This window comes from Mus caroli, unplaced genomic scaffold (genome assembly GCF_978045245.1).
Source record: "Mus caroli unplaced genomic scaffold, Mus_caroli_1 scaffold_12, whole genome shotgun sequence".
NCBI classification, from domain to species: domain Eukaryota; kingdom Metazoa; phylum Chordata; class Mammalia; order Rodentia; family Muridae; genus Mus; species Mus caroli.
This window is the reverse complement of record NW_028227267.1, coordinates 39896746-39909746: the sequence shown is the minus strand read 5'-3', so window position 1 is coordinate 39909746 and position 13001 is coordinate 39896746. Positions and strand designations below refer to the sequence as shown.

General features: G+C 35.0%; 1 protein-coding gene across 1 annotated transcript; it reads left to right on the top strand.

Moving 5' to 3' along the window:
- Positions 1-2859: 2859 nt before the first annotated feature.
- On the top strand, positions 2860-3891 carry LOC110309410 (olfactory receptor 4K15). Its single transcript, XM_021182044.2, has one exon. The coding sequence runs from the start codon at positions 2917-2919 to the stop codon at positions 3889-3891; it is 975 nt and encodes a 324-aa protein (XP_021037703.1). The 5' UTR covers positions 2860-2916.
- The last annotated feature ends 9110 nt before the right edge of the window (positions 3892-13001 follow it).

Here is a 13001-nt window from a genome sequence, read left to right as displayed (position 1 = left end):
TTCATTCATTTAAATACAACCACTTGTAGTTACAGAAATAACCTATTACTTGGGTGTTTTCTTTTTTAAATAAAGGTTTTGTTTTCTCTAGAGTGATTTACAACAACTAAATTCTTTCCCTTTGTTTATGAGTATAGTACATTATAGGTTAACCACGTATTCCATTCAGTGTTATACAAGCAAAGTGGTTTTTTTCTGTATTTCTTCAAAAACAATATATCAATCAGTGTCCACTAACAGCAATTGTGATATACCTGATCTGTCTTTAGTTAGAAATTAAAAAGACAAAATGTTTAAAAGTTGGTGAAAGATGCATCTGTGAAACAGAAATATTCATGAGATTTGTAGACTACATATTCTTTCTCAATTCATCTACCAGGCCTAATATCTGAGTAATGAGAATTGGAGAGAGAGTTATACACTAAAATTTCAAAAATTGAGGACCTGAAGATCACTGTGCTCATCCATACCCAGAGAGATGGATTTTTATTTAAATATTGTAAGAACTGAAAATGTTTTGTATAGGCATATCTAATTGGAAACACATTTTAGTGTGATTTATGCCAGGCAATGTAAAATTATCATATAATAATTATTATATTAAATTAGGATACATCTAATCTAACACACTGTATCTAAGGAGTAATTATAAATTCTTAGAAATCATGGAGTTCTCACCGCAGTAATCATCTAAGAAGCATTTTTGATGGGTTTTGTTTTTATTTTTTCTTTTTATAACTATTTAATATGTAAGATTGATAAGTTCTTACAGGTTAAAAAGACCCAGGCAGGGTCACATCGGTGCTCAATATCATAATTACAATCTGACATGACATTGTTTGAATTCATCAATATAGAATTAATTGTTTGCAGATAAAATGTGAATAATTTCCATCTAATATATAATGTGCAAGAAAAAGAATACAATTAATTGATTAACTGATTTTTCTCAATGGTCAAGAAATGAATAATATGGGTCTATAATTTTATGGAGACAGATATTAATCTATAACAATGCATAGCACTAGGCCTTGAAAGAATCAAAACTTCTGTGTTGCTATACTAGTGAAATTAAAAGGGATTATATGGTAAATACTGTTGAAGTCCATATTCCTACCAGCTTTATTTCAGACACTAAGTCTTAGTATCCAATTTTCCCAAAGATTTTCAAGAGTTCCAGGAATCTCTGACAGTGGAAGAAATCAGCTTTGCAGAAGTTTCAGAGAAGTTATTGGAGCCCGGTTCGTGGTTTGATCTACTAACACGATTGGATTGGATGTTCTCTTTTAAATTTTCTGCTCACAAATGCTTCTGTTAAACTGCACTAAGAAGCTGCAGCTGCTTCTTTCCTGCTCACTCGTCCTTATGGGGTACATATAAAATCCAGTAAGTTGTTTCTACCTGTATTACTTTTTTCCTGCCCATAAAGATCCATTGTGAAAGGAGTCTAAGAGCTGGGACTTCTAAAAACTAAGGCAAATGTTTAAAAGCTCAGAAAAAAAATGTGGTACTTTCTCAAAATCAAATGTATTATATTATATATTTTTCTATAATATGCTCTACTTCAACCCTCTACTACTTAAACCGTTCTGAATATCTTGGTGCACTTGTTTTGTTGTGATAAGTGGTAAAAACACAAGTTAGTTCCTTGTTGGGTTCTGACAAGTTAAAGCCATGAAATCCAAAATTATTCCCTGGGTTTGTTTCTGGAAGATAACTAAGATTATTAGTCATTTTTGGCCATATATATAAATCACCCAGTGAAACCCAAGCAGAGATAAAGAATTAAGCAGTTGTTGTCTAAGAAGATATTGATATTCACAGCTGACAGAGGCTGGAAATAATAAAAAGACACCTTTAAAGACATGATTTAGATGAGAATGATCTTCAAATTGAGATAATACAGTGTTTTTTTGCAAATAGCTTTGCAATTTTCTTATTCTGTACATGTCTGCAAGCTATAGATCATTTCAATAACTAAAAATAAGATAAACAGGAGTAAATTCAGATAAAATAGGGCATATTAACTGTACAGGAAAGAAAACCATTCTCATAGTATAAATTCCTACAGTACACAGTCTTTCTAAACATGATTATTCTCAAGGCTTTTCAAATATGTTTGCATATGTGTGTGTGTGTGTGTGTGTGTGTGTGTGTGTGTGTATGATTCAGTAAAATTTCTGTCATTATTAACACTAGTGGCTGTGTATTAAGAAGGTTATCATATCCAAGGCTTAGTTGACAGCAATATATGTATCAGATTTCTCCAGAAGAAGAAACTTCATGAAGAGCTGAGTGACAGGAAGAAAAGTTCTATGAAGTTCTCTATCGTCTACTTTTGCCAAGATTGTATATTTTACATTACAGGATTTGTAATTGGAGAGACGGAGATAATTTGTAGTTTCTAAGTGTGAAGGTCCTTTTTATAGACTAGCTAAAAGAGAAATCCAGAGCTGCCTCTCTTTATGACTATAAATGTCATGACACATAGCGTGTTTATGCAAGGGCAAAACAAGAAGTGTACTCTCCACTGAATTTTCACAAAGTGAACAGAATCACCAGGCACAATAAGCAACAGAGTTACCAGGACTTGGTGTCCTTCCTGTCCTTCTTTCCTATTTAAGGATGACTAGTGGCAGGTTTCTTAAAACCATGTAATCACTTTGTTTAATTTCAGGCTTTATATAACTAGATCTATTCAACATTACATCACATTAGTTATATAATTGTTCAATATCTCAAGAAAATCCATGTATAGACACACACACATATATGTGTGTGTGTGTATACACACACATATATACACATATATGTATGTATGTATATATAATTGAGAAATGAAGAGAAACTTATTTAACTGATTTATTTCTATTCTATTCCATTCAGATAACTGAAGGCAACTCTCTTCCAAAGTCAATGAATGAATCAAATTACTCTCGTGTGACAGAGTTTGTGCTGTTGGGTCTGTCTAGTTCAAAGGAGCTCCAGCCTTTCCTGTTTCTCATATTTTCACTGCTGTACCTAGCAATACTGCTGGGCAACTTCCTCATCATCCTCACAGTGACTTCAGACTCACGACTTCATACCCCCATGTACTTTCTGCTTGCAAACCTATCATTTATAGATATGTGTGTAGCCTCTTTTGCTACCCCAAAAATGCTTGCTGACTTTCTGGTTGAACGAAAAACTATATCTTTTGAAGCCTGCTTGGCTCAGATCTTCTTTGTTCATCTCTTTACTGGTGGTGAAATGGTACTTCTTGTATCCATGGCCTATGATCGCTATGTTGCAATATGCAAGCCTCTCCACTACATGACAATCATGAGTCGCCGTGTGTGTATCATTCTGGTCTGCATTTCCTGGTTTGTGGGTTTCATCCATACAACTAGCCAGTTGGCATTCACTGTTAACTTGCCATTTTGTGGTCCTAACAAGGTAGACAGTTTTTTCTGTGATCTCCCACTGGTGACCAAGCTAGCCTGTATAGACACTTATGTTGTGAGCTTGCTAATAGTTGCAGATAGTGGATTTCTATCCATGAGTTCATTTCTCCTCTTGGTTGTCTCCTACACTGTGATTCTCATTACTGTTAGGAATCGTTCCTCTGCTAGCATGGCCAAGGCTCGATCCACCCTAACTGCTCACATCACTGTAGTTGTACTATTTTTTGGACCATGCATCTTCATCTATGTGTGGCCCTTTAGCAGCTATTCAGTTGACAAAGTCCTTGCTGTGTTCTACACCATCTTCACACCCATCTTAAACCCAGTTATCTACACTCTGAGAAACAAAGAGGTGAAAGCAGCAATGTCAAAGCTGAGGGGTCGCTATCTGAAACCTGGACAGGTTTCTGCATTGATAAGAAATGTTCTTTTCCTGGAAACAAAGTAAAATTTCAGAACTAGCAGCAGTTTTGTCTTCCCTCTAATACATATCCTAAATGGAAGTGCCTTTACTTCTAAAGTTAGTTATTTAATATGTGGGGCTGTTTAAAGGCTTACTACACATTTCATGAAATTTAATATTCCTTCACTTATTTTTGTTCTCTGATTTTTTTTCTTTTTCTTTTTGAAACTTATGATGCTTTTAAAATTAAAGTTTGTTTTTCATGTAAATGATGTTTTGGCATTTATTGAATTGCAAATACATTTTGTCTTGTGTTTAGAAAATTTTTTATATTTTATAAAGTTTATATTTACACTATCAAGTAAATTTGCTGTTTGTAAAGAATGTGATATATTTCACAAGAGAAGAATTTAAAATAAGAGTGATGATTCTTGCATTTTCTAGTTCTATGCTTATTTTGTTCCTTCCATAATACCCTTTTTTGTGAATACCAAGTGATGACTGTGACTTAAGTTTTCTTACAGTATTTTGCACTCCATGAATAGCTGTACAGAGTTTACTATTTAGCAGCAGGATCTACAGTAGTTGGATTTTATGTACAAACAAATCCAATTAAATAGACATTAATCACAATAGGTAAGACCATTTACAGATTGCTTGGGAAATCCAAAGACATTTTTAAGAACATCAATTCCAGAGCCCTGGGGCATGGTGGCACGTGCCTTTAATCCCAACACTTGGGAGGTAGAGGCAGGCAGATTTCTGAGTTCAAGGCCAGCCTGGTCTACAGAGTGAGCTCCAGGGCAGCCAGGGATATACAGAGAAACCCTGTCTCGGGAAAAAAAAAAATCAACTCCTAGGACTCGTCCTATGTCTTGTAGACAAAGCCCTGATACTGAGAAAAATTGATCCTTAGATGTTACTAAAGCTTTATAATAACCAATAGTTCTTGCCATAGGTTATTTACTAGCCATGTTACTAGAACTACCCATTATTTAGCAGTTCACGCTTTCCATCAATAAATGCAAAAAAAAAATAATCTTATGCTTAATCCTAGATCAAATTTGGCTGAGGTATGTCCAAAGGCATTATCAATCCCATTGTATAAATAAATATTTCTAAGCACATAGAAATATGATTCTGTCGCATAAACACCTTTCTCTTCATTTAGATTTTGGAGGTCATGAAAGGATTGCTATGGCAGGTTAGGAAAAGAAAGAAAGAAAGTGAGAGAAAGAAAGAAAGAAAGAAAGAAAGAAAGAAAGAAAGAAAGAAAGAAAGAAAGAAAAAGAGAGAGAGAGAGAGAGAGAGAGAGAAAGGAAAGGAAGGAAGGAAGGAAGGAAGGAAGGAAGGAAGGAAGGAAGGAAGGAAGGAAGGAAGGAAGGAAGGAAGGAAGGAAAAGAAACAATTTTTGTCCTTCAAAATAACTTTTATAATTCATTGAACATGATAACAATTGGGATGTTGCTATTTTGAAGCTTCATTAATTCAGGTAGACCAGAAATTCATGGCTGTAAGAACTTTTTATTGGTATATATAAAGATTAACATTTTGCTTAATACTTATCTTTGGATAGGAATTAGAATTAGATAATAATGATTAAAATTCATGCATAACAAGGAATTATATGGCCAATTTACAATTTTAAGTGTCATAGAATAATTTTGGGAAATCAGATAAAATGAGTGACCTATAATGAGGACATAAATATTTATTAGCATTATTTTGAATCTTTGTTATTACATAAGTTGTCCTCCACAGAGGAGACAACCAAAAGAAGGAAAATGGGAGTATTACCAGTCAGATGATTTTGTTTGTTCCTCAAGTGCATACACATATAATACATTGATTAACTATAACAGAAACCCTGATTGAGACTGTGGGTGTCGTTGAGTGCATTAGGTTCACATTAAATAAATTTCATCTGCTCCTTTTACTGCTGATGCCACATACTGTTCTGTAATGCGATGAGATTGGAATCTGAAAAATGTGCTGTATTGAAGGGATAGTCATTTCTATCAGTTCTTTTCTCTTATCATAACCATTCCCTTTTGCTCACACATCCATTACTTGGACCACTATTTGACTAATGAGTTTTACAGAAATTGCATCCCAGAATGATTGCCTATGTCATGGCACACAGCTTACAGTGATAATATGGGAACAGGAATAGGACTTTGAGGTGAATTTTTCTAGTATTGACAATGCTGTTAAATAACACATGCTTTAAATAGAACCAAGAAGATGCTGATATTGCAACTATACTCTTTTACAGATGAATTGCCCAAGATGTGATAGATGCAATGAACTAAAATTTAACATGTGATACTTTGGTATTAATAACTAAAACACACAGTTTCAAAAACTAAGAGAAGAGTTAAGCTTGGCTTCTCTGCCCATCACTCTTAGGGATCACTTGTGAAAATTCTTTCTCTTTCAGTGCAGTTCCAGGTATCTCTAGCCTAAAATATCTTGGTTCTAAGAATAACACATACTTTAGCAAAGATAATATGATTGTTAAGAAACCAAATATTTGACTAGTGAGCAGGGCATAAGATAGACACTTACATAGTTCATAGGAATATAGTTGATTACTGTTTGGTAATAATTGACTTATCAAGACAAAGCATATAATAGAAAGTGAATAAATGAATGAATGAGGGACTGGATGCCTAATACACTTAGTTAAGTTGAAGGATGAAAATCTCTTTTAAATGAGAAATAATATGACTAAAACTTAGCAGACTCACAAGAGTAGCAGTGTTCCCATGCTCAATAAAACAGTTAATGATCAGTTATAGTGTCTTAGCCAGCTGTCTCACTAAAAAGTGCTTCAGTTACTGAAGCCTGAATTCAATAAGGATTGCATGAAAGATTGTCATGATGTAGGGAACCTAGCATAGGTTTTGAGAGGAGGGAGCAAATTTAAATTATGATCATTATTTGTTGGCCCTTTGCCAGCAGGTAACTTCTAGGAGATAAGCCCACACTTGCGGAGTCTGGGGTTGGGTGGGATGGTGAGTGTTGGCAATCTGAGAAAACCACATGGGGCTAGGAGTCTTGTTTATGCAGGAACTCATTTTATTAAGCTAGAACTTGCTTGTATAGAGAAGGTAAGGAGGTGAGCACTTAGGTATGGGAAGAGATGACTGACATATAGGGTGGTGTGAGGTGATGAGGAGTATGGGGTGACTAGGTGGGGCTAGTAAGTTTATTTTACATCAGTGGTAGGCAGGCAGGGCTGGTACAGGTTGTGCTTAGTCATTCCCAGGCATAAGTGAGAGAGCCAGGTCTCAAAAAAAATTTTTTTAACTTTTTTCCAATTTTTTATTAGGTATTTTCTTCATTTACATTTCAAATGCTATCCTGAAAGTCCCCTATACCCTTGCCCCACCCTGATCCCCTATGCACCCACTTCCACTTTTTGGCCCTGGTGTTTCCCTGTACTGGGGCATATAAAGTTTGTAAGACCAAGGGGCCTCTCTTCCCAATGATGGCCAAGTAGGCCATCATCTGCTACATATGCAGCTAGAGACACGAACTCTGGGGGTACTGGTTAGTTCCTATTGTAGTTCCCAGGTCTCAAAATTTGAGCCATGCTCAGGTTTGTCCTCAAGGTTCAAACCAAGGCCAAATAGAGCCCAACAATTATTATTTGAACTGCTATATTAATAAGTTATTCCATCAACTCTTGTAATTTTTCTTTACTTATATGGTCAATCACTGTCCTGAAGATTCAATGACAAAGTAGACTGATCATAAGACATAAGAGATTTTGAAAGTGCAAAAGAAAGCAAATGCATGTAGTATGATTTATGGAAATATTCTATTGACATGATTCCAGCACAGTGGATAATTCTTTGTAATTAAACAGTAACTACCGTCAAGCATATTTCTTCTTAACTGTGTAAGTCCAAACTCTATAGACAACAAATCCTATTTTTATACATAGGTACAGCCAAATTTTAAAGGTGTAAATGAGAAATATCCCAACTCCTTTTTATAACTCCTCCCATATTTACCCTAAACCCTTAACACAACTTCTTTTCTTTACTTGTGTCCTTTATTTTATCATGCTCCTCTAAGTCGAATTTGAAGTGCTTATATATTGATGACTTTGAAGCCATCGTCTTCATGTTGATAAATGCAACATGGGCCACACTCCTAAATAAAACTGGCTTTCTCACTTCAAGAAGTCATCATTATCAAAAACTTCTCAGTTAGGAGTGGAACTCATGATCCCCTCCCACTTTCATGCTGGAATGTTGACTGACTTGATCTCATGCAAATTTTTTAACATCCATCACAGCTGCTGGGAGTTCATGACTCGAAGGGTTCTATCACATCTACAACATATGAATTATTATTTTTAACTTTTAAAACATGTTTTTAAATTCATATATGAGTGCTGTATTTAAATCATATTCTCCTCACCTTCCTCTATCTAATTTCTCTTGTGTGCCTTACATTTCTCAAATTCAGTCTCTTATTTAACTAAAACTGTTACATTTGCATGCATATAAACTTGTATATACAACTTGCTAAGATAATTTAATGTTGTTTATATGTGTTTGGAGTTGATCTTTTGGGGTAGCTGATATATCGAGAACCACTTCCCTGGTGAAGGCTGAGTCTTCTTCTCTCAGCGACCACTGACCACCTGTAGTTCTTCTAGGTGTGAGGCCTTATGGGAATTCTTCCATCCATATTAGCTTGTCAACTGATACTGTCATTTTTTGATAATGTTTCAGCAACCATATTGATGAGATTTCTTGAATGCAGGTTCCCTGTCTTGTAAAGGAGACACATCTCACAGCAGATATCCCATACTAATCATCTGACTTTTATAATCATTCCATAATTTTCTGAGGTTTAGGTGTCAGACTAGTATCGTAGATGTGCCAATTGTAGCTGAGCACCCTATAGTATGCTGTTTGTACTTTGATCACATGTTACTTTCTGAAAGAGTCTGGCTGAAAATAGAAGCATTTTTGATGAGTAGTGAGAGATACATTTATCTGTGCATATAAGGATAAATATTTAGAATATTATATTGGTTTAGTGAGGTAGCAATGCTAAGTTATTTTTTAGGGTCTATAGTCTCACCAACCACAAGTAGTGTGCTAGGTTTACAGTAACAAGTGTGAATTTCCTATTAGGTATACTTTAAATCTAATTAGATGGATATTTAGTACTTTCAGGATGTAAGGGTCATTATTGTACATATCTGACATACATAAATTATGAGCAAGTTACCTGTATTGATTACTTTATGCTTGACTTTATAAACTGTGTATCTGCTGGTCATTCACTAGCATTTTATATCTGTTCATTTGAATTCGTTTGAAGTTCTAAACAAATCAAAAGACAGAGAAACAGTTTCCAAATAAATAAAAACAGAAATGAAAAGGGAAAGTTAACAACAGACACTGAGGAAATTCAAAGAATCATTAAGTCTTACTTCAAAAGCCTATACTACCCAAAATTAGAAAATTTTAATGAAATGGACAATTTTCAAGACAGATCTCATTTACCAAAGTTAAATCAAGATCAGGTAAATTATTAAAGTCCTTAGCCCCTAACAGAACAGAAGCCGTCATTAAAAGTCTCCCAACTGAAAATAGCCCAAGGCCAGATGGGTTTAGTGTAGAATTTTTCCAGAGTTTCAAAGAAGAGGTAATACCAACACTCTTCAAACTATTCCACAAAATAGAAACAGAAGAAACACCTCCTAATGTATTCCATGAAGCCATAGTCACTATTATACCTAAACCACACAAAGACTCAACAAAAAGAGAGAACTTCAGATTGATTAATCTTATGAACATTAATACAAAAACACTCAATGGAATACTCACAAACTGAATCCAGGAACATACCAAAACCATCATCCATCATGATCAAGTAGCCTTTATCCCAGGGATGCAGGGATGGTTAAAAATAAAATTAAAAATTCATCAATGTAATCCACTATTTAACAAATTGAAAGAAAAAAATCATACAACCATATCACTAGATGTTGAAAATCCTTTGACAAAATCCAACACTCCTTCATGATGAAAATATTAAAGAAATCATGGATAGAAGGTACATTTCAAAACATAATCAAGGTAATATACAGCAAGCCAATAGCCAACATCAAGCTAAATGGAAAGAAACTTAAAGCAATTCTACTAAAAGCAAGGACAAGACAAGTCTGACCATTTTCTCCCTCACTGACTAATATAGTGATTGAAGTTCTGGCCAAAGTAAAAAGACAATTAAAGAGGTCACAGGAATACAAATCAGAAAAAAAAGAAGTCCAAGTATTGTTATTTGTAGATGATATGATAGTAAAAACAAGCAACCCAATCCTGAACAACTGAAATGGAGGCTATCCCCAAAATGGTTGCCTGTATGTGGGATATATTCTTTTAGCTGGGCTGCCTTGTTTGACCTCAGTGGGACTTGAAGCACCTAGCCTCACAGAGACTTGAAGTGTCAGGATGGGGGGATATCCAGTGGGGCCTCCACCCATTCAGAGGAGAAGGGGAGAGGGACTTGGGGAAGGATTGTGGGAGGGAGTGACAGGGAGAGGGGCAGTGAATAAGATGTAAGTGAATAAGTTTTAAAAAAATCAAAATTAAATTTAAAAAGTAACCCCCAAAATTCTACCAGAGAATCCTATAGATGATAAACACATTCAGCAAAGTGGCTAGATACAAAAATTAACTCAAAGAAATCAGTAGCCCTCTTTTATACAAATGATAAAGAGAATGAGGAAGAAATTAGGGAAACAACACCCTTTTTAATAGCCACAAATACTATAAAATATCTTGTTGTAACTTTAACCAAGGAAGTGAAATATCTGTATGACAAGAACTTTAAGTCCTTGAAGAAAGAAACTGAAGAAGTTATAAGAAAATGGAAAGATCTTTCGTGCTCATGGATAGGCAGGATTAACATAGTGAAAGTGGGCATCTTACCAAAAGCAATCTACAGATTCAATACAATCCCCATCAAAATTCCAACACCAATTTTTATAGTCCTTGAAAGAGCAATTCTCAATTTCATTTGGAAAATCAAAAAACCCATGATAACCAAAACAATCCTGAACAATAAAATAACTTCAAGAGCAATCATTATCCCTGACCTAAAGCTATACTACAGAGCAACAGTGATAAAAACTACATGGTATTGGCACAGAAACAGACATGTTGATCAATGGATTCAAATCAAACAGCCAGAAATAAACCCACATACTTGATTTTTGGATGCTTGAGTTTTGATAAAGAAGCTAAAACCATACGATGGAAAAAGAAAGCCTCTTCAACAAATGGTGCTGGTCTAACTAGATGTCTACATGTAGAAGTGTAAAAATACATCCATATTTATCACCCTGCACAAAACTCAAGTCCAAAGGGATCAATGACCTCAACATAAAACCAGATACATTAAATCTCATAGACAAGAAAGTGGGGAATAGTCTTGAATGCATTGCTATAGGAGGCAATTTTCAATGTCTCATGATCTAAGATCAACAGTTGATAAATGGGACCTCATGATACTGAATTACCTCTGTAAGGCAAAGGACACTGTCAATAGAACAAACTAGCAGCCTACAGATTGGGAAAGAATCTTTACCAAACCTCCATCTGACAAAGGGCCTGAGATTATCTCTTTCCTGTGTTTTCATCGCTGTAGTTAACCTCTTTAGGTTGGAGTTTTTCTAGACTTTCATGTACTGTTGGCTATGTAGATAAATATTACTTAATTTTAGTTTTATTCTGCAATATATTATTTTTCATAGGTGGTATTGAAATTTTTGCTGGGTATAATAGGCTGATTTGGCATCTGGTCTCTCTGAGACTGCAGCACATCTGTTCAGACTTGGGTTTTAGAGTCTCTACCTAGAAGTGAAATGGGATTCTCATAGGTCTGCCTTTGTGTGTTACTTGGTCTTTTTCCTTTGCAGCTTTTAATATCCTTTACTCTTGTTCTGTATGTTTATTATTCTGGTTATCATGTACTGACTGGACTTTGTTTTCTGGTCCATCTAGTTGGTGTTTTGTATGCTTCCTGTACATTAACAGTCATCTTCAGTTTAGGGAAATTTTCTTGTATGTTTTTTTTTTTTTCTTTTCTGAAAGTATTACCTGGGCATTTGACTTGGTTTTCTTATAGTTTACTTATTGCTATTTTTAGATTTTTATATTTTCATAGTTTACTTCTAGATTTCCTCATTGTTTTATTTCAGGAATTTCTTATACTGAACATTTTCTTTGACCAGTATATTAATTTCTTCTATAGTACCTTCAATATAAGGGATTTTCTCATTCATTTTTTTATAGTTGACTAATGAAGTTTGTGTCTGTGGTTCCTGCTCAGATTTCTACATTTTTCATTTTCAGAATCCACTCAGTGTTCTTTTTTTTAATTCTATCTTTATTTTCAGGTCTTCAACAATTTTATTTATTTCCTTCCACTGTTTGTAATACCTATGTAATTCATTTATTTTCTCTTTAAGGACCTGTTTCAACTTCATACAAGTGGTTTTCACATCTTTTTCTTGTGCTTTAGTTGTATTGTAATTTTGAAGACCTACTATGGTATTGTTACTGGGCTCTAGTTGAGACCCATTGCCCTGGATGTTATTGATTATATTTTTACATTGGTTTTAAGCATCTGGGTTTGTGAAGATTTGAGTTCTACGTGCTAATATTTGTTTTTATCCTTATTAGGTGATTTTGTTTTCTCCTGGTCTCTGTTTCCTCTATCACTGTTAGGAAAGAGTGGTAGCTATGTGTTTCCTGACAGTAAGTTTTCTGAGGACAAGGTAGATGTGGCCTCTTGGGGTTCCAGATACAAGGTACTTCTTAGGAATAGGGATAGGCTAGTAGTGTGTGTGTGTGGGGGGGGGTTCGCGGGAGGGAGGAAATCAGAGTGTTTCACTATCACCTGCTTAATGAGTTTCCTTGGAATGCAGACACAAAACAAAAAGAGGTCACCCCAGAAGATCTGATATAGAGCTGAGGATGATTGGGTGATTGACTCTGAAAAAACAGAAGACCTGAAGATTTGACGTCAGTCCACCTCCATCTCTGGCAGAAGTGGCTTGTGGGTTAGCAGGGAATTCCTATGAGAGATGGAGGCTTGGGTAAAGAAATGAATGAAGG

Coding starts and splice junctions, on each gene's coding strand:
- LOC110309410 (XM_021182044.2), top strand. CDS start 2,917: ATGAATGAATCAAATTACTCTCGTGTGACAGAGTTTGTGCTGTTGGGT.